Here is a 23360-nt window from a genome sequence, read left to right on the forward strand (position 1 = left end):
AGAGAGAAAGATCCTTCAAATTGATGATGGAAATACAAAAGGTTCTAAAGAGCAAGAAGCAGGGAATTAATGCATTGATTTCAGATACTCCTGTAGTCATTCAAGAGCCAAATGAATGAATAAAGCAGAAATAGTGGGGCATGGGCAAAGCATGAGGCTTTTTTAATTAATATTTGATAAATGCTCATAAAAGTGTAGAATACTGAACACCTCCTTGAGGGGGAGGCACACGTACCTCTGACAATTAGGTGTGCTGCGGCAGACACACTGTCCACTGCTGTATGCACCATGCAGACGTACTTTCCAGAGTGCTTCAGCTGTACGTTTCTGATCATAAGATCGCCAGACGACTCCTAGAAAAAGATACAGCAACAGTCACTGTAGTTAATAAAACATTATGTTTTATATTTAGATAAAATCCCTTACAAAAAGGTACTGTGGTGGTGCCATCACTTACAAAAATGCACTATGCTATTAACATCTGATACCACCACAAATTAATAAATAAGACTATGGTATTATTATTAGATACCATCACGAAGTAATCAAAAAGTACTATGGTATTATCACTTGATACTAGGGCTTTCACAATTATGAAATTTGGCTGACGATTAATTGTCAAAAAATAATCGCGATTATGACGATTAATTGTCTGTATTAGGGCTTTCACAATTATGACAATTAATTGCCTGTTTTAGGGCTTTTATCATTAATTGTCCTAAAAAATGTCATACTTCTTAAGGTGTGTGTTTGCTTCATACACATTAAGTCATTTATTCATATTTAACTGGGAATCATATAATAAAATAGGGATATAAACTCACTGAGCACTTTATTAGGAACACCAATACACCTACATATTCATGTAATTATCTAATCAGCCAATCGTGTGGCGGCAGCACAGTGCTTAAAATCAAGCAGATACGGGTCAGGAGCTTCAGTTAATGTTCACATCCACCATCAGAACGGGTGGATCAGTGATTTCAACCGTGGCATGATTGTTGGTGCCATTCGGGCTGGTTTGAGTATTTCTGTAACTGCTGATCTCCTGGGATTTTCATGCACAGCAGCCTCTAGAGTTTACTCAGAATGGTGCCAAAAAAGTGAGTGGCTGTTCTGGAGATGGAAACGCCTTGTTGATGAGAGAGGTCAACAGAGACTAAACTGGTTCAAGCTGACAGAAAGGCTACAATAACTCAGATAACCACTCTGTACAATTGTAGTGAGCAGAATAGCATCTCAGAATGCACAACACGTCGAACCTTGAGGCGGATGGGCTACAGCAGCGGAAGACCATAGTGCTCCTAATAAAGTGCTCAGTGAGTGTATGATTTCCTTTAAGGTTTTAAAAACTTCTCAATGAAATGAAAAATAATATTTTAAATATAAAAATATAAAAATATTTTTAAAAAAACTTTAAATATCTGTCTCTATTTTTGGTCAACTTTTGTCTTGGTCCATTTTACATTTACAATGTTTTATTTATTTATTTATTTATTTATTGGAACCACAGAAACCTGAATAGCTTTTATATTACATAAAGCAATATCTCACCAGCAAGAGTGCTGTATGTCCATCTATCAGCACAGCTGCTATTATAATATGTTATGTTATATTATACAGTATTATGTAATATTTTGTTATATTAAATTATGCAATAGTAAAATATTTCTGTCCTACATTCTTCACTTTCACACGTTATTTTAAGGCTCTCCGATTAAACCCAAAAGTCCATATTTCGCATGAAGGAAGACCATTAAAATTCTGTGTTTCTTCATTCTATCATCTCCACAGAAATACTGTTGAGTAAGAGGGCATCTTCTCCTCACTGCATGTATAATCCCCATTGACCAAGAACATTTGACATTACAAAAATGTTACATAAAAATGAAACCAGAGCACTTTGTGTTCACTATCAAAATTCTTGTTTATATTATCATGGAGTTTGTCATAAACCTCCACAGAGGTTTTTTAATTGAGAGGTGAGTTATTTGATTCGGAGTTTAATTGAAATAAACACAAAGGTGCCGTTCATGGCATTTATCTATTTGCTAATAATTTCCATGACTTAAGGATTTTGTTTTCCAGGCCTGGTAATCAAATTGTAATATTTTCTGATACATTATTCCATGACTGTGGGAACCCTGTAAATATGACACATTTGAGACATCTCAGAAATCAAATGCCAATGAAGGGACAAATGTCACACTGCCTCTCATATTTGATCGGCTAGTTCAGATAAGGTTCCTCTAGCCTGCTTAGACAAGCAATCCTAAGAGCCCAGCCAATCGCTCATTTCATCATTGCTCTCTCCAGGTTTTAAAAAGAAATACTTGGCAACCTGAAAAGCTCTGTGGATCTACACAGTTAAAGAGAGGGTCCCGTGTATAGCTATTTGAAGTTCTACGTGTGTTAAACAGGGTGCGAAGTAAATCCTGTAATCAGACAGATTTGTGGCTCAGTGTTCAGTGAGCAGCCAGGTGCCCTTGTACTCAAGTCCGCCCTATTGCTAGCTCAGTAAAAAAACAAAAAACGTTAAAACAAAAAAAGTCTACATTTTTCTCCACTGCCATTCCTTCAAACAAAAGGATTCTTTCTAAGAAGAATCAAAGGTTAATGCTATAATTTTGCAACATTTTTCAAAATAACGATTGCAATGCCAGAAACGCACCCCTCCTATCATTCCAAAGTGGTCGTGTCTACTGAAATCGATAAGTTTCCCACTGAAGAACCACTTAAAAGTAGGGTGTAGAGTGGAGTCTTTAGATACTTCACATGGCAGGACAATGCTCTCCCCTACTGTGGCATCCATACTCAGTGGAGGCACTGTAATCTTGGTTGGTTCTGTCCAAAAAAATAAAAATAAATTTTGAGTGCATTAAAGGGAAGAAAGGGCCAGTTTTGTAAGGAAAAAAGTCTTGAAGTTCTCAAGCAGTAGGCTATTATCAAAAGAAGACTACAAGTGATTTTGTTGGCTTGACAAAGCCAACAAAGTGTTATTCTACAAACATGGTTTACTGTATTTTATTTATTTTTTTATCCCAAAATGATGACAAAAATTTCTAACTCAAACTCTTCCTATAGCTATTAATCTACATCCACAAAACTTGGCACAGACCTTCAGACTGTTCTGCTATATCTTTTCTAAATTACCGGATTTCCGTTTTTTTATGTAGCTGATGACCAATGCCTGACTGATGTCTGTCTGTCTGACTTTTTGTCTGTCTGTAAGGCCTGTGCCACCTTCAAATTTTCAAAACTATTTTGAACTTTTAACAAGGCATTGCCAAGCCAACAAAGTTTGTCTTGATGAACTTTACACATTTAGTTCTATAGTGCTTTGCTTACTTGTCAAAGCCATAACTGTAGGCATCCAAACATGGATACCAACTCCTTTTAAAATTAACTTGGCATAAAGTGGGCCCAAACGTCTAAAACCACTATTGAAAATGCTTCTATTTTGCATTTGAATTGAAATATTAAGATACATTTCAGAATGTCGTAGTATTCAGTATTGCTTTAATGCCTTTTTCCTTTAACAACAGCATGCACTCAAGTTGGCATGGACTACATAGCTTTGTGCAAAACCTGATGATCCATGTTATCCAGCATGATTTGAGAGTGTTCCAAAGAACATCTTGTGTGCTCCAATGAAATCAAGGAAATCCGACCTTTCATGCAAATTGAGAAGTTAATATGGTCAATGTCAGAAATTTGCTTATTTGATTAGTGACCTAGAAATATTACAGGATCCTAAATATTTATTTTCATTTTATGTCATAATGTTTGTCATGATGTCCTAAAGCTTTCTGTCTATTTCTAGGTTAAATTTTGAATTACAGATTTTCAATGTTGTCTCAAATCTTTGGAACCCATTGTACACAGAAAATTCACCACTTGGCTGGGTTTCCCAATAACGTTGCAACTTAAGCTTTTCCTATCATATTAACTAACTTCGCTCATTATTTTACGATGGAGTAATGCCTGTTTCCCAAACCAGCATGTATATCACTTGTTAGAAAGTAGAAATTTTGTGCTTCATTACGTGCTTTTGTGCTGTCCGGCAAAGGTGAAGGTCACTTTGTCCAAGATAATATGTCCAAGAGTTTGTCTTCTCCACATAACAATAATGCAAAAATACTGACAAACATGGAAGTTGTTTGTTACCTTGTTGAGGTGCCACAAGTTATTAACTATTACTACATTTATTTAAATGCGATTTCAGATGTATCAATGCTCAACTGCATAGAGATTAATGAAAGTGATGTGAGAAATGCATGTAATGTGAATGCATGCGATGTGCATCATATTGAGGGGCAGACAATAGGCTACTGGAGCCAACCTGAACCTGCCATTTTAGGAAGGAAGAAGAAGAGGAGGAGGAACAGAGAGAGGGAGAGAGAGAGATAATCGCTTATCGCACACTCTCACTCTAATCTCCGTTGTTAATAATTTTTTTAATATTTATTTAGGCCTATTTATTTAAGTTTTAAACTGCAGGGTCTCATTACTCACATGTCTTCTTTAGAATCTGTTTAATAAGAATATATCATTTTTCTATTGCCATTTTACTTAGTTATGCTTATCAAAGAAGGCGTTTAAAAACAAAAAAACGTTACACTGTATTTAGACCTATCACTTCACATGCGGAGACTGTGGAGAGTGCCTATTGATTTCAACGTGATTTTTTTTAACACTTAATTACTCTCTGAAACAGTGTACAATGGCTTTCCAATAATCAAAATGTATTAATACATTTTAATAAATGCCCCTTTGTCTCAAGAAAGAAGTTGCACTGGACTTAGGAGTGGTTTAAAGCTCTTTTTGTTTTTACTAAAATTACTAATGTTTTTTCATTCTACTTAGATAACAATGCTTTTGGAAAATGCACCGTAGAGTATAAGTACTACGTAAGAGCTACTAACATTCTACTTGGTGCTTCGGGAAACCCAGCCATAGTCCTGAATTTGAATAATCCTATTTGAAGCCATCATATTGTCCAAAAGACATGCATATGTATTGCCATAAGTTATTACAGAAGGAAATTGAGAATAAAACTTGCAACAGCAGCATATTTTTAATTAAACATGCAGAATGTGGCTGAGGGAAAAGAAGAGAATATCCTTTGCCTGAGCTGTAGACAGCTAAGGATTTGTTCACACCAACGGTTGGACCAATAACTCACAGATGACAAAAGCCCGGATGAGTTATACCTCTGTCAAACCGGCAGGAACATAAAACAACTATATATTTCATTATCAATTTCATGCTTGAGTTACTCACTTTTTTCCACCGGTCCTCATCCGGATTTAAGGCAACCGCTTAGAAGTGAGAGAAATGCGCTGTTTGTGAAATGTGAAAGGTGTTTTACCTTTGACCACTAAAGTGCCGCTACTGCTGGATGTGCCAAATGGGTTTCTGGCCACACAAGTGTACCTGCCTGCATCCGATTTGGTAACGTTGGTGATCCTAAGAGTGCCGTCCTCTAAGATGGTCCATCTGTAAATAATAAATTTGAATTACTGGTATTAACATGGCCAAGGGCACCAAGGGCATTTCCTTAGAAGAAATAACAATAGACACAAACAAGTGTTGACATATAGTAACAGCATAAAGCTATCAAATTAATGTGGATCACATATCTCAGATAATTTGGACTTGGAAGAATTTAGTGTGAAATATTTGAATACATATTGAAATCTCTGACTTTTGGTATCAGACTTTAGTATCTTGGCAAAACGGAGCACACTTTGAGACACTGATATCTCCTCTGAAACTCTGGAGACATGTGGCATGAAATCTTATACTCTCATCCTCCACAATATTAATCTGCCTGTAGACTGTGGCTATCCGCTTTGTTACAGCAATCGTGAAGCTATATCCATGTTTCGCGTCAGGGCATCAGCTCCAGCATCAAGCACTGATTTGAACTCCACATGAAAAGCTTTTGCAGACAAAAATGTCTAATTTTGCGTCAGACTTGACGTGCTTCTGTTGTAATTAAGTTGTGCTAAAAAAATACTTGCTTTCAATCACAAGTCCCATCTGGGCTTGTTTTGTACAACAAATAGTTTAAAGAGCACTTTTCTCCTTCATTTTATGACTTAAATTGAATCACTGCTGTGTGTGTTTGACTCCGGGTGGACACATCACAAAGGTTCCGCCCTTCCGACCAGTATTTATGTTGTTAAGTTATGCTTTATTAACGGTAAATGTGTTAATCGCGATTAAGAAAAAATAACACGTTAAACTTTTTTAATTAATCAAATTCTTTAACACGTTAATTTTGACAGCTGTAATAAAAACAATAATAAAGAGCATTTTAAACCAGCCTTGTTTGCTTGGCTTAGCTGGCCTTCTAGCCTGGTCAGGCTGGTCTGTTTGGTTTTAGAGGGGCTCTGGGCACATGATCAACTAAACCAGCAGAGCAACAGCTTGGCTAAGCTGGGGGAATAGCTAGACTAGCTTAGGTTGTTTTAAGTTAAGCACAGAGCCACATTGAACGTGTTTACATGTATGTTCTTACACCAATTATGTATAATAACCCGGCAACATGTATAGTCATTAAGGTCAATGCCTTAAACACACACATATATTTGCCCATTACTTAAATTTCATTGTGCATGTAAACACACTGTAAACTTCACTGTTGTTCTTTCTGACTTATGCAATGTGCACAAGTGTTATGCGTATGTCTGTTTACGTTTTGATGTAAAAAGCAGAAATAACCCAATCTCTCTTTTTTATTTATTTATTTTATAAAAATTTTTTACGTTGCACATGCTGATTTTTCGTAGTTATCAGCATATGGGTGTGCATCTAAGCTCAATCAATGTTTACTTATCGTTGTCTCTGCACATTAAGCTGAGATGGGAGAAAGTATTTTAACATCTAAAAATTACATAGAGCAGCTTTAAAAGAGTTTTGAATAAATGTTGCTTAAAATTAAAAATTAAAAGAAAAATATAAAATCCGAATAATTTCAAATAATTTGATAATGCTTTCTACTAATAGAGTGCAGTAGTTTGAGGTCTATTTAACAATTATTTAAATATTATTTTACAGTACTTCCAAAGATTCCACACATTTCCCTCCCACAATAAGCACAGAAAACATGAAGAAAAAAAATGCACAGACTCTGGGTCCGATCATGGTTCAAGGTAGAGTAAATCAAGTGTGGGCAGTGAAATTGACAGGCTACAGCAGAAGATCAAAGAATAAGCAAAGAAGGGTCTTTAACCCACACATCTTCCGACACACAGAGTCTGCTCAGGTTTGGATCTAAGAGTTTTAATGCTAAAGGATATAGCAGCCATGTCTTATTCCTTCTATCTTGTCTCTATTACAAACAAAAAATATAAAAACAACCCGATATATATATATATTTGTCTCTGTGTGGTTGTATTTAAAAAAATAAAAAACGTCAAACAATGTCAAAGGACCGTTAATCAAGTGGCACAGATCTTCAACAGTATATGGTCAGTCAAGTGGTAAAGTGTCAGTCTTTTAAGCTATGAGAGTTAAAAGATAAAACATCCACAATCAATAGGTGAACACTTGGATATTTATACACACACACACACACACACACACACACACACACTGGCAGCCAAAAGTTTGGAATAATATACAGATTTTGCTCTTATGGAAAGTAATTGGTACTTTTATTCACCAAAGTGGCATTCAGCTGATCGCAATGAATAGTCAGGACATTAATAACTTGAAAAATTACTATTACAATTTGAAAAAAAAAAACTTACTACTTAAAACTTAAACTACTTCAAAGAGTTCTCATCAAAAAATCCTCCACGTACAGCAATGACAGCTTTGCAGATCCTTGGCATTCTAGCTGTCAGTTTGTCCAGATGCTCAGGTGACATTTCACCCCACGCTTCCTGTAGCACTTGCCATAGATGTGGCTGTCTTGTCGGGCACTTCTCATGCACCTTACAGTCTAGCTGATCCCACAAAAGCTCAAAGGGATTAAGATCCATAACACTCTTTTCCAATTATCTGTTGTCCAATGTCTGTGTTTCTTTGCCCACTCTAACCTTTTCTTTTTATTTCAAAAGTGGCTTTTTCTTTGCAATTCTTCCCATAAGGCCTGCACCCCTGAGTCTTCTCTTTACTGTTGTACATGAAACTGGTGTTGAGCAGGTAGAATTCAATGAAGCTGTCAGCTGAGGACATGTCAGGCATCTATTTCTCAAACTAGAGACTCTGATGTACTTATCCTCTTGTTTAGTTGTACACTGGAGCCCCACAGGGCTGTGTTCTCAGCCCACTCCTGTATTTCCTGTACACACATGACTGTGTGGCATCACACAGCTCCAATGCCATCATTAAGTTTGCTGATGATACAACGGTGGTAGGTCTGATCACTAACAATGATGAAAAAGCCTACAGAGAGGAGGTGCACACTCTGACACGCTGGTGTCAGGAGCACAACCTCTCCCTCAGCGTCAGCAAGACCAAGGAGCTTGTGGTGGACTTCAGGAGAAAAGACAGAGAACACAGCCCCATCACCATCAATGGAGCACCGGTTGAGAGAGTCAGCAGCTTCAAGTTCCTCGGTGTCCACATCATAGAGGAACTCACATGGTCCATCCACACTGAGGCTGTTGTGAAGAAGGCTCATCAGTGCCTCTTCTTCCTGAGATGGCTGAGGAAGTTTGGAATGAACCACCACATCCTCACACAGTTCTACACCAGCACTGTAGAGAGCATCCTGACTGGCTGCATCACTGCCTGGTACGGCAATAGCACCGCCCACAACCGCAAAGCCCTGCTAAGGGTGGTGCGAACTGCCAGACACATCATTGGAGGTGAGCTTCCCTCCCTCCAGGACATATATACCAGGCGGTGTGTGAAAAAAGCTTGGAGGATCATCAGAGACTCCAGCCACCCAAGCCACGGGCTGCTCTCACTACTACCATCAGGCAGGCGGTATTGCAGCATCAGGACCCGCACCAGCCGACTTCATGACAACTTCTTCCCCCAAGCAATCAGACTTTTGAACTCTTGATCTCTCACGATCAACATACATCAGCACTGCACTTTATTAATCTTATTATCTCACACCATGTCATAAATTATATTCTCTCTTAACAACACACTGGCAACTGACTATCAACCGACAGCCTGAATGTCAATATAGTACAATACAACCTACTGTATATTTTATATATACTTTATATACTATTTTATTGTATGTATATTCTATATTATGTGTATGTGTGTTCCATATTGTGTGTATTGTATACTGTATATTGTATATTATTATTGTGTTGAGTAAATATGTGTATATTAGATATGTTATTTGTATTGTGTAAATCTAATGTTTATTGTAAATTGGTATATGTCTTATCACTGTCATGACTGCTATGTTGCTCGGAACTGCACCCAAGACTTTCACCCACTGTTGCACTTGTGCATATGGTTGTGTGACAATAAAAGTGATTTGATTTGACATCTGGGCCTTCCACATCTCTTTCTTTCTTTGTTAGAGCCAGTTGTCCTTTGTCTTTGAAGACTGTAGTGTTCACCTTTTTATGAAATCTTCAGTTTTTTGGCAATTTCAAGCATTGTATAGCCTTCATTCCTCATAAACAATGATTGACTGATGAGTTTCTAGAGAAAGCTGTTTCTTTTTTGCCATTTTTTGACCTAATATTGACCTTAAGACATGCCAGTATATTGCATACTGTGGCAACTCAAAAACAAACACAAAGACCATGTTAAGCTTCATTTAACAAACCAAATAGCTTTCAACTGTGTTTGATATAACGGCAAGTGATTTTCTAGTACCAAATTAGCAATTTAGCATGATTACTCAAGGATAAGTTGTTGGAGTGATGTCTGCTGGAAATGGGGCCTGTCTAGATTTGATCAAAAATGACATTTTTCAAATAGTGATTTTGCTATTTTCTTTACATCAGTAATGTCCTGACTATACTTAATGATCAGTTGAATTTCCTTCTTTATATATATATATATATATATATATATACACTACCGGTAAAAAGTTTTGAAATACTTTATTATAACATTATTATTTTTATTTTTTATCTTTTTTACATTTTAGAATAATAGTAAAGTTATCAAAACTATGGAATAACATAAATGGAACTATGGGAATTATGTTGTGACTAAACAAAATCCAAAATAAATCAAAACTGTGTTATATTTTGGCATCTTCAAAGTAGTCACCCTTTGCCTAAAATTTGCAGACATGTACTCTTGACATTTTCTCAACCAACTTCTTGAGGTATCACCCTGGGATGCTTTTTAAACAGTATTGAAGGAGTTCCCATCTATGTTGGGCACTTATTGGCTACTTTTCTTTATTATTTGGTCCAAGTCATCAATTTCAAAAAACATTTTTTTATTTTTTTTATTACATTTTAGTTTAGTAATGAAATAAATTAATATGGTGGCACAATTATATTTTTATCTACAAAACTAATTTCAAACATTTAAGCATATGCCTTCAGATCAAAAGATTTTTTAGATCATGAGAAACATTTCAGTCAAGTGTTTCAAAACTTTTGACTGGTAGTGTATATATACAGTATATTAGGAGTCTAACGGTTCTCGGTAAGAAACCGAACCGTACGGTTCACCACTACGGTTCTGTAAGCACTGGCACTGCAGTTCACCTCAAGTTTATTGACGCATCTGGAGCACAAGGTTTTGCTAAGAAAATAAAGCGTCAAATAGACACGCACAGTTACAACTATGCTAATGCACCTGAATGGATCTGTAGATGGATACGCTCCACCTGTGTTTCACATGGGTCAACTTGATGACATCACTGTTCTGCAAGTGCTGTGTGTAATTGAAAATGACAAGTGGAGAAAACGACCCACTGATCGAGAAGCCCCCTGCGCTATTCAGGTCTCCTGTCTGGAAACATTTTCTTTTTGCAGTCAATTACAACAGCGATGGTCAAAAAATGTTTACAAAACAGGCACTGTTTGCAGACATCGCTCAACGCGATTGCTGTATACTGGTATTTACGCCGAAATCACCAGGGAAAGATAGCGCGCAGTGCAAACAGAGCCACAGATGTGCCGAAACTGCACACACTCCCTTTTGTTTTTAAGGAAGCACTTAGTGCTGATTCGGACAGGCATAAAACAATAACTAAAGCGATTGGGGTGTTCATTGCCAACAATATGTTTCCCCACTCCACTGATGAATATATGTGATTTCCGCGTATGATTAAATTAGGCGAGCCACGTCACAACATCCCTCGTATCCATTTTAATAGGAAAGTTCCTTCTATAGTGAAGTACAGCTTCCGAATATTGCATATATGTGCAGTAGAGTTAGAAATGCATTTTATGTCAATGCATGTAGCGTAATAGTGCAGGTAGTAAGTTAAAATGTTGATTTATTAATTAGAGAAAAGGGACCCAGTGTAAATCTAATTAATTAGAGACCCAGTGTAAATTAACCATGGTTTTACTATAGTAATATTGTAGTAACCATGACTGCTGTCACCATGGTTTTCATTAAGGGCAAACCTGTTGAAGTGTTTGCTACCAAATAGAGTATTCTTTCTTTGGGTTTGGCAGTAAAAAAAAAAAAAAAAAAAAAAATATATATATATATATATATATAAACATGGCAAATACTGAACCGTACCAAAACCGTGACCCTAAAACTGTGATACAAACTGAACCGTGAGAACTTTGAACGTCACACCCCTTATATATATATATATATATATATATATATATATATATATATATATATATATATATATATATATATATACAGTACTGTACAAAAGTCTAAGGCACATAAGATGTTCACAAAAACATTTATTTTAAGATAAATCAGCTTTAGTGTGTCAAAAGGAAATATAAATTTGAGACTTTTGTAAATAGAATAGATTAGAATAGAAGAACAGGGAGCCCTACAACAGATAGCATGGCCCCCACAGACTCCATTATGAACATTCAGTCAGTCTGGGATTAAATGAAGAGATAGAAGCAATTGAGACAGCCTTATCAGATAGAAGAACTGTGGCAAATTCTCAAAGAAGCTTGGAACATCCTATCTGCCAACAACCAAAACTGAATCCAGAAGTACCGAGGAGAATTGGTGCTGTTTTGAAGGCAAAGGTGATCACATCAAATATTGATTTAGCTTTTTTTATGTTTACTGGACTTTGCATGACATTAATTGATAAATGAAAACTATTTATGGCATTATTTTGTCCCATTTCCAGCAGCCATCACTCCAACACTTTATCCTTGAGTAATCATGCTAAATTGGTAATGTGGTCCTAGAAAATCACTTGCCATTATATCAAACACAGTTGAAAGCTATTTGGTTCGTTAAATGAAGCTTAACATTGTCTTTGTGTTTTTTATTTTTCTCTTTTTAGTTGCCACAGTATGCAATAGACTGGCATGTCTTAAGGTCAATATTAGGTCAAAAATGGCAAAAAAAGAAACAGCTTTCTCTAGAAACCCCTCAGTCAATTGTTTTGAGGAATGAAGGCTATACAGTGCTTGAATATGTGAAACAACTGAAGATTTCATACAAAAGTGTACACCACAGTCTTCAAAGACAAGGACTAACAAGGACAGAAAGAGATGTGGAAGGCCCAGATAAAACTAAACAAGAGGATAAGTACATCAGAGTCTCTAGTTTGAGAAATAGATGCCTCACATGTCCTCAGCTGACAGCTTCATTGAATTTTACCCGCTCAACACCATGTACAGCAGTAAAGAGAAGACTCAGGGGTGCAGGCCTTATAGGAAGAATTGCAAAGAAAAAGCCACTTTTGAAACAGAAAAACAAAAAGAAAAGGTTTGAGTGGGCAAAGAAACACAACAGATAATTGGAAAAGGGTGTTGTGGATTTTAACCCCATTTAGCTTTTTTGGGATCAGCTAGACTGTAAGGTGCGTGAGAAGTGAAAAGTCTTCACAAGACAGCCACATCTATGGCAAGTGCTAAAGGAAGCGTGGGGTGAAATGTTACCTAAGTATCTGGACAAACTGACAGCTAGAATGCCAAGGATCCGCAAAGCTGTCATTGCTGCACGTGGAGGATTTTTTGATGAGAACTCTTTGAAGTAGTTTAAGAAGTTCTGAACATTTTTTTCAAATTGTAATAGTAATTATTTTACGCTGTTAATGTCCTGACTATACACTGTGATCAGCTGAATGCTACTTTGGTGAATAAAAGTACCGATTTCTTTCCATAAGAGCAAAAGCTGCACATCATTCCAAACTTTTTGGCGCCACTGTATATATATATATACACTACCGGTCAAAACTTTTGAAACACTTGACTGAAATGTTTCTCATGATCTTAAAAATCTTTTGATCTGAAGGCGTATGCTTACATGTTTGAAATTAGTTTTGTAGACAAAAATATAATTGTGCCACCATATTATTTTATTTCATAATGAAACTAAAATTTAATGAAAAAAAAAAAACATTTTTGAAATTGATGACTTGGACCAAATAATAAATAAAAGCAGCCAATAAGTGCCCAACATAGATGGGAACTCCTTCAATACTGTTTAAAAAGCATCCCAGGGTGATACCTCAAGAAGTTGGTTGAGAAAATGTCAAGAGTACATGTCTGCAAATTTTAGTCAAAGGGTGACTACTTTGAAGATGCCAAAATATAACACAGTTTTGATTTATTTTGGATTTTGTTTAGTCACAACATAATTCCCATAGTTCCATTTATGTTATTCCATAGTTTTGATGACTTTACTATTATTCTAAAATGTGAAAAAAAAATAAAAAATAAATAAATAAATAAAAATATATATAATAAAGAATGAGTAAGTGGAGGACTTCCGGTATAGCCATGGAGGAGTGAGGCGTAAGGAAGAGGGCCTCCCGACCTACTTTTTAAAACTAAATCTATTATACGCCATATAATGTCAGTCATTGTAGATATATTTATCTAGAACATCGCTGACTGAATTATGAGTAATTCTAAGCAGAAACAAATCCATCCTTTAGCTCCACCGACCACGAGAGCTACCGCTACCATTGCTGGTAAGCTAGCAGCCATGGCCACTACTTCTAATGTCGAAAAACAGGTCGCGACTGAAACTTTTGAATCTATCTCCATGGACCAGTTGATTTCTAAATCAATTAAGCAGTGTATTAGCATTAGGGAAGATATTTCTGCCCTGATTCAGGAATCTATCAGTCCTTTACAAAGCTCCGTGAATGCACTACGAGAAACTGTGGATGGCTTTCAAAGCCGTTTGGTCGTGACGGAATTGCAGGTTGGGGAGAATTTTGAAAAGTTTATAGCGGCCGAAAATGCTATCAAAACTTTGCAAACGCAGAATACATCTCTCCTTGACCATATTGAAGATTTGGAAAACAGATCACGAAGGGCTAACTTGAGGATTTTGAATGTTCCGGAGGGAAGTGAAAATGGTCAAGACCCTGTTACCTTTGTCGCCGAAATGCTGTTAGAAATGACGGGCACGGAGGTCTTCAACAAACCACCAACACTTGAGACAGCACACCGGTCACTCGTCAAAAACCAGCAGATGGCCATAAACCACGTCCATTTGTGGTGTGCTTTCACCATTTTCAAGAAAAGGAGCGAGTACTACGATGGGCAAGGCGACATGAGATGAAATATATGGGGAATCTTATCAGAATCTACCCAGACCTCAGCGCTACCCTGTCAAGGAAACGTGCTTCTTACAACGGCATCAAACAATCAATTTACCAGAAGGGCATACAATTTCAGTTGCTCTACCTGGCTCGCTTGGGAGTGACTTTCAAGGAAGAAACTTTCATATTCAATTCACCGGAAGCGAAACAGTTTTCTGATCAATGAGTCAATGTTTAAAATTGCCTGGAACTTTTAACGCTCAAGGACTGCCTTTTGAGTAAAAGATGACGACCCTTTCTTAAGATGGTTTATTTGAAGAAGGTATAAGTACTTTCCGATTATTTATTTTATTAATTTAATTTCTTGTTATTATTATCACTATTCTTTTGTGACCATGCACATGGTTTGTTCTAAACTTAAACACACTGATGGTCAGTGATATGGACTGATACTCCGTTGAGTAAAGACTTTATTCATAATCACGTTTTGACACACTGAGAACATTTCATAAGGTTGGGTTGCCCCCCAGAGGTAGAAACAGCTTTAAGTGAGTTGAGGGGTTACTGGGGGTTTGTTTATGGGGGCCTGCAATTTGTCTCCATTCTTGAGACAATTATAAGAAAAGTTCAGTTCCTTCAGGTTTGGGATGGTATCCGGCAAAAGTGTTTTTTTGTTTTTGTTTTTTTTTTTTTCTTCATTGGAGACTTGATCTTATTCTTTATAACCTAATGATCGAGTAATGGTTGATACAAATAGGATAGAAAAAGGGTCTTCCATTCGGTTCATTAGCTGGAACATTAAAGGTATGAATGGGCCAAATAAAAGATCTCATATTTTTGCTCACCTTAAAAAATTGAATGCTGATATAGCATTTCTGCAGGAAACACATTTACAAGTAGCGGATCATATAAGGCTCAGAAAACCCTGTATTGGTCAGGTCTTTCATTCCCACTTCAATAGTAAAACAAGAGGAACAGCGATTTTAATTCATAAGAAGATACAATTGAATGTCTCCAAATGTGTTTCAGACCCCAAAGGGGTGACTGGTTATTTGTTTCATACCCCCGTTGCCTTGGTAAGTGTTTATGCCCCTAACTGGGACGATGTTAATTTCATCTATAAAATGATTTCACTCTTACCCAACTTAAACTCCCAATGTTTAATTTTTGGTGGGGATCTGAATTGTGTTGTTAACCCTGTTCTAGATCTTTCAAACCTGAAAACCACACTTCAGTCTAAAATGTCCCAATCTCTCTACTTTTATGACACAAACGGGCTGTATGCATCTGTGGAGATTTGTATTCCCACAAAAGAAATAATTCTCCTATTTCTCCCCTGTCCACTCTTCATATTCAACAATAGATTATTTTTTTTATAGATAAGACACTACTCCCTTTAGTGGAAAAGACTCAATATTCAGCAATTATAATATCAGATCATGCGCCATTGCTTCTAGACTTACGATTTACTCACCATTGTACCCAGCATCCTACTTGGAGATTGAACTCTACCCTGCTAGCAGATACAAATTTTCACAGACATATATCAATGGCGATAGATAACTTCTTTTTTACAAATGATACAGAATCGGTATCACCACTGATTCTATGGGAGACATTTAAAGTTGTTATCAGAGGTGAAATTATATCTTATGCTGTATCTAGTAATAAGTTAAAAAATGCAAAATTACAACAACTAATTGACTCCATAGAAAAATTAGACCAACAGATTTCTTTATCCCCTTCTGAAGAACTACTTAAAAAGAGAGTGGAGCTTAAAGCACAATACAACCAATTATCAATAGAAAAAACTCTAAATTTAAATTTAGGAATTTTTATGAACATGGGGAAAAGGCAGACCATTTGTTATCTTATCAGATAAAGTGTCAATCAGCTTCCAGGTTAATTCCACAGATTCGTAATGCATCGCAACAACTGACAGTTGACCCTAAAGAAATTAATGACACTTTTAAAAATATTATTCTGATTTATATACTTCAGAGTTTCCTGAGGACATATCAGGTATGTCAGCCTTTTTGAAGGACCTCAATATTCAGACAATTAATTTGGATCAAAAAGAAGAATTGGAACAGCCAACTGAACTTCAATACATTTTAGATTCCATTAAAGCAATGCAAAATGTCAAAACTCCTGGCCCTGATGGCTATCCTGTGGAATTTTATAAAGCTTTCACTCCCAAATTAGCCCCGCTTCTCCTGAAAATGTTTGAGAAGTCTTTAAACAATGCAGAACTACCACAGTCTCTCACAGAAGCATTTATTACACTCATCCTGAAGCCTGGAAAAGATCCATTTGTGTGTAGTTCCTACAGACCAATTTCTTTGTTAAATGTTGACATTAAAATTCTTGCCAAATTGTTAGCTTCTAGAATTGATTCTATTATACCAGAAATTATATCTCCAGATCAGACAGGCTTTGTTAGGAGCCGTCATTAATTTACTAACATAAGGAGGCTTCTTGGTATTTTGTATTCTCCTGCGTCCAGGAAGACCCCAGAGGTGGTGGTATCCTTGGATGTGGAGAAAGCATCTGACAGAGTGGAGTGGAGGTATATATTTGCGGTATTGAAACAATTTGGTTTTGGCTCAAAATGTATATCCTGGGTCTGATTGCTGTATTCTAATCCTAAAGTATCTGTTATAACAAATAAAATACGTTCACAGTCCAAGAGTTTGTAAGGAGCTCCTCGAAAGGCAAAGATCCCAGGGAGGCTTAGTCCCACCTAATTTTATGGGTTACTACTGGGCCGCAAACCTTCAAAAAATTGCTTGTTGGTATAATTCCCCAGAGATTGATTGATGTAAGGCGGAAGCAAATACTTGCATTTCTACATCACTTTCTGCTCTAATAACAACGAAGTTACCTTTTTCTCCCTCTGAATACTTTACAAGCCCAGTTGTATGGTCTACACTCAAGATATGGTCACAATTTAGACAAATATACAAACTTAACAACTTTTCTATGTTAAGCCCTCTCTGTAATAACCACTTGTTTCCAGGGTAGGCTTGGCCAGATGTAGTGAGTTTTACATAGATAACATTTTAGCAGTTTTGCTGATATTTTAGCTGTTTTGGTGACCTCTCAGAGAAATTTAAATTGTCACAGTCCAATCTATTTTGTTATTTTCAAGTTAAAACTAGAGAAAATTTAATATTTAATGAAAGGATCTGTCTAAAACTTTTATAGGACATGGGAACCCATGATTACATATTTTGAGAAGATGAAGACTCTCCTCCTTAATTGATCATTATAATTAAGCTTGTGGAGACAGATTGGTTCTAGCATGATTTTCTGTGTTGTGACTGATTTTATATAATCATAACATTATATGTACAGATCACGAATATGTCAAAGTTTTGATTTGTATTATTATTATTATTATTATTATTTTTAAAGATATCATGTTCATTTGTAAATGTGTACATTATTTTAAAATCTATCTACCTATTTTGTATTTTATTTTTATATTACTATTACTATTATTACTATTATTGTTATATTATTATCTATATGTATGATTAATTATTTTGGCGGAAAGTGTTATTGTGGGGAAATGTTATGACCTTAACTGTATGGAATGTTTTGTTAATGCTTTGGAATAGTTTATATATATATATATATATATATATATATATATATATATATATATATATAAAAGAATGAGTATTTCAAAACTTTTGACAGGTAGTGTATATATATATATATATATATATATATATATATATATATATATATATATATATATATATATATATATATATATATGTATGTAGGGCTTTACCGGTTATTTAGATCAGTGTTACTATCAGAAATAATTAATAATTATTTCTGTAGTTATTAATTAATATTTAAATTAATTAATTGGATCTAACTCATTAAAACCTCATATGGGGCTCCAGTAAATGTAGTGTGCTATGTTTAGGAGCAAGTTTGGTTATTAGCAATAATGAATAATTATCAAAGATAGTTATTAATTATTCAAATCAATAGAACATTGATGAGAATCAATGTTAGCTTTTTTAAATCCTTTAAATCAACAGTTATCAAAGATAATCGTTAATTGTTAACATCGATGAAACATTAATTAAAATTAATACTAGCTTACTGATCATTCAAATTCAATCATCAAAGATAATTATCAATTATCAAAAATCAATAGAATATTAATAAGGATTAACATTGACGGGGCACCACCCTGAAATCAGGGACTAATAACCAAATAGTAAAACAGTCTCAATATTAGATTGTTTTCTTAGGAAAATCGGCATCCGAAGAATATCGATTTTCGGGAAAAAAAAAAACAATGAATGAAGGTTTGAATCCGAGCACTGACATCCCATCAGCATGACACAGGCATATGCAAAACAAACCAAAACACTTCTCTTTGTAATATAAACAAAAGTTTATTTATGCAGTAATATCAATTAATAATTAATACAATGCAGTCAATAAACCTCCGACTTACAACTACAAACTAAACAGTGATATGATTAGATATGGAAATAAAATAATTCTATAACACATAAGGTGTGTGTGTGACAGTGTGTGTCAGTGTGTGTGTAAGGAGGGACGTGCACAAAATAGCGGACGTGACTCTCGTGGAGAGTATGTCACGCGAGACTTCCGGCCGGGGAATATGACCGCGAATGGGGGCGGAGATGGCGTCTACCAGTTACCGCGTATATCTGCTTGTATGATAGCTTAGGGACAAAGCTGGGCTTTAGCATTTAAGCTATCTACGAGCCAAAATGTGTGCCAGAATGTTTGTGAGGGGTCGCGTGCCTGCGCACGCGCGTGTGTGTGTGTGTGTGTGTGTGTGTGTGTGTGTGTAATTAGTACGAGAGAGAGAGAGAAGTGACAGCCCTAAAGCTGATTTTGCGATCGTGGGAGAGAAAGCAGCTGTTTAGTTCATCGCTCAGAGACGCGGTGGATGGCTCGTGAACAGTCCCGCATTATTTGACTCTTTAATGGATGAACTCAGTTGCTGTCTCACCCGCGATGGCGAAATTGCACAACAATCCAATTTGGTTGGACCACAATACAGCAAAACAAACTTGTGATAATTAATACCCTGAGTATTAATAATGAGCGGACATGGCGGTCCGTAAACTGTACAAGCAAAAACCTTGAAACACAAGAATAACACACTATAATATTCTATCTCTGGCCAGACGTAAACCTCTTACTAGAATCGCATGAGGACACAGGTAGAATGTGTTTTCCTCCGTCCTTTAACTTTGACCCGGTTCCTTGAGGCTCGTGTGATGATGGGAGGCCATTTCCTCGCTCTGTCAGCGGGCGTTACGGCTGTTGATTGTCGGCGGGCGGTATGGCTGTTGATTCTCGGCGGGCTGGCGGAGAACTCAGAAATGTCGTCTTGATTGAAGATGGAAGAGATATCTTTAATCTCTTCACTTCTATAGGCAAACGGATGAAGATGCGAATTGCTCAGCGGTCTCCTTCGGATCCGTTAGAGTGTTTGGTTGAACACAGAGTAATCTCAACTCGTCCAGCGAGATGGAGATTGTATGGCTACAGTTTCAAGTCAGACATTACTTCCTTGTGCCACGAGGTTGCACCTGAGAGCAGCAAAAAGCTACGTCTATATTCGGTGAACAAAGTCGCTGGAAGTGAATTCTGGAAGCATTTCAGAGGTATTTCAACTCCTGATGATGTCATGTTTGAGGGACGTTCTGTTGTGTGCCTCATCCAATAGGAGTTGAGAATTCGATCCTTTAGTGAGCAAGGCTTCATGGATTTGTAGTCTGTTTTGGACTCCCTTTGTTTGATTTTGGCGCGATTTTTATCAGTAAGATTTACGACTTAGAAGGTGGGGGCTTGAGTTATGTTTTTACGACTGTGTTAGGCCTGCCTTTGTCTTCTATCTGAATACATGAGGCCCAACACACATATATATATATAAAGAGAGAGAGAGAGAGAGAGAGAGAGAGAGAGAGAGAGAGAGAGAGAGAGATGGCAGTCAGCAGCAAAAAATAACAGCTCCTGCTTTAACTTAAATTTTTGCCAGAAAATGTATGACTCAAACAATACTTAAATTATTGGAAACTAAACTAAGATCAAAAGAGGCAGAAGATTTTTAAGGTAAGACCTGCGTACTTCCACATCTCGATCCTTCCTCGACACAGACCCTTCTTGCGGTTTGCGTCCGAGAATCAGGTGTATCAGTACAAATTCCTCCCTTTCGGCCTGTCCCTGTCTCCTCGCGTCTTTATGAAGGTCGCAGAGGCTGCCCTTGCCCCGTTAAGGGAGGTGGGCATTCGCGTTCTCAACTATCTTGACGACTGGTTAATCCTAGCTCATTCTCGAGACATGTTGTGCGCACACAGGAACCTGGAGCTCTCACACCTCAGCCGACTAGGGCTTCGGGTCAACTAGGAAAAGAGCAAGCTCCTCCCGGTTCAGAGCATCTCTTTTCTTGGTTTGGAGTTGGACTCAGTCTCCTTGACGGCGCGCCTTATGAACGAGCGCGCCCAGTTGGTGCTGGCCTGTTTGAAAACGTTCAAACAGAAAACAGCGGTTCCACTGAAAATTTTTCAGAGGCTCCTGGGGCATATGGCATCCTAATATAAGTAATATGAGGCCGCTTCAGCACTGGCTCCAGACTCGAGTCCCGAGATGGGCATGGCGCCACGGGACATGTTGCGTGGTCATCACACCGGTCTGTCACCGTCTTTTCAGCCTTTGGACCGACCTCTCGTTTCTACGGGCAGGTGTTCCTCTAGAACTGGTCTCCAGGTGCGTCATGGTCACGACAGACACCTCCAAAATGGGCTGGGGCGCTGTTTGCAACGGGCACGCAGCCGCTGGCCTCTGGACAGGTCCGCGACTGCATTGGCACATCAACTGCCTTGAGTTGTTGGCAATTCTGCTTGCCCTGTGGAGGTTTTGGCCGTTGATCCAGAGCAAGCACGTGTTAGTTCAGACAGACAACACGACAACGGTAGCATATGTCATCCGCCAAGGTGGTTTGTGCTCTCGTTGTATGTCACAACTCACCCGCTGTCTCCTCCTCTGGAGTTAGCAGCACTTCAAGTCGCTGCAAGCCACTCACATCCCAGGCAACCTCAACACTACAGCGGACGCGCTGTCATGACAGGTTACCCTCAGGGGAGAGTGGAGACTCCACCCTCAGGTGGTCCAGCTGATTTGGAGTCGATTCGACAGGCATAGGTGCACCTGTTCGCCTCCCAAGAATCCTCCCCACTGCCCGCTCTGGTACGCCCTGACCGAGGCCCCCCTTGGCATAGATGCGCTGGCACACAGCTGGCCCCCTGGCATGCGCAAATATGCATTTCCCCCAGTCAGCCTGCTTGCACAGACCCTGTGCAAGGTCAGGGAGGATGAGGAGTAGGTCGTCCTGGTAGCACCCTACTGGCCCGCCCAGACGTGGTGCTCGGACCTCACGCTCCTTGCGACAGCTCCCCCCTGGCGAATTCCCCTGAGGAAGGACCTTCTTTCTCAGGGATGGGGCACCATCTGGCACCCACACCCAGACCTCTGGAATCTCCATGTCTGGCCCCTGGACGGGACACGGAAGACCTGCGGTGGTAGACACGATCACTCAGGCTAGGGCCCCCTCTACGAGGTGCCTGTATGCCTTTAAATGGCATCTGTTCACTAAGTGGTGTTCTTCCCATCGGGAAGACCCCCAGAGATGCACAGTTGGATCAGTGCTTTCCTTCCTGCAAGAGAGGTTGGAAGTGAGGCTGTCCCCTTCCACCTTGAAGGTGTACGTTGCCGCCATAGCAGCACACTACGACGCAATCGATGGTAAGTCCTTAGGGAAGCACGACCTGATCATCAGGTTCCTAAGAGGCGCCAGGAGGCTGAATCCCTCCAGACCGCGCCTCGTTCCCTCATCGGACCTCTTTAGTTCTTCAGGGTCTACAGAGAGCCCCCTTTGAGCCTTTACATTCAGCCGAGCTTAAGGCACTCTCCTTGAATACTGACCTCCTGACTGCGCTCACTTCCATCAAGAGGGTAGGTGACCTGCAAGCGTTCTCTGTCAGCGAAACGTGCCTGGAGTTCGGTCCAGGTTACTCTCATGTGATCGGCAGATTCCCTCTCTTGACTGACATTCAAAAGAGAGCCAGTAAATTCTGGTTCCATCTTAGCAAACTTAAAGAAACAAACAAATTGAACTACTTTAAAAAAAATTAAGACAGAAAATATACTGGCACCATATCTGACCAAAATTAAAGACTACCGTCACAGGAAGCTCCTTACAATGTGTTGTGTGAGTGAGCACAGTCTGGCTGTAGAGACGGGTCGGCACAGACAGAGCTGGAGACCCAGGGAGAACGGACTGTTCTACACTGAACTACTCTTCCTTACTGAGTGCAGTAAATATGAGACCATTAGAAACACATTTTACACTCAGAGAACAGTTACTGCCTGAATTCAGCAGAGTAAGTAATATAGAGAAACTCTCATATGTTCTTGGAGAGAAGGCTGAATGTATAGATTTAGCAGCAGAGTATGTGTTCTCCTGTCATGATCTGAGGGAGAGAGGGTGACCCCTCAGTTTAATCGTTTGTAACTCATTGTTCTCTGTAGTTACTTCTCTTTACAATTTGTGTACTTACCTGTATGTTGTTTTAAGTATGTAATACAAGTTTTTATTATTTATTTATTTTTTATTATTACTATTACAGAATGCTTTGGCAACATTGTACATTGTATGCAGTCATGCCAATAAAGCTAA

The 23360-nt window shown here is 38.1% G+C and overlaps 1 protein-coding gene across 1 annotated transcript in view; it reads right to left on the reverse strand.

The window, feature by feature from the left end:
• Window positions 1-23360, reverse strand: part of LOC127445662 (contactin-4-like) — a 183447-nt gene that overhangs the window by 22238 nt on the left and 137849 nt on the right. Inside the window, exons 13-15 of the mRNA XM_051705889.1 lie at window positions 5372-5499; window positions 2672-2844; window positions 236-353 (exon numbers count right to left, since the gene is read on the reverse strand). Coding sequence (XP_051561849.1) covers window positions 236-353; window positions 2672-2844; window positions 5372-5499 — 419 coding nt within the window. The remainder of the gene's footprint in view (window positions 1-235; window positions 354-2671; window positions 2845-5371; window positions 5500-23360) is intronic.

Source organism: Myxocyprinus asiaticus, chromosome 9 (genome assembly GCF_019703515.2).
Source record: "Myxocyprinus asiaticus isolate MX2 ecotype Aquarium Trade chromosome 9, UBuf_Myxa_2, whole genome shotgun sequence".
Lineage (NCBI taxonomy): Eukaryota > Metazoa > Chordata > Actinopteri > Cypriniformes > Catostomidae > Myxocyprinus > Myxocyprinus asiaticus.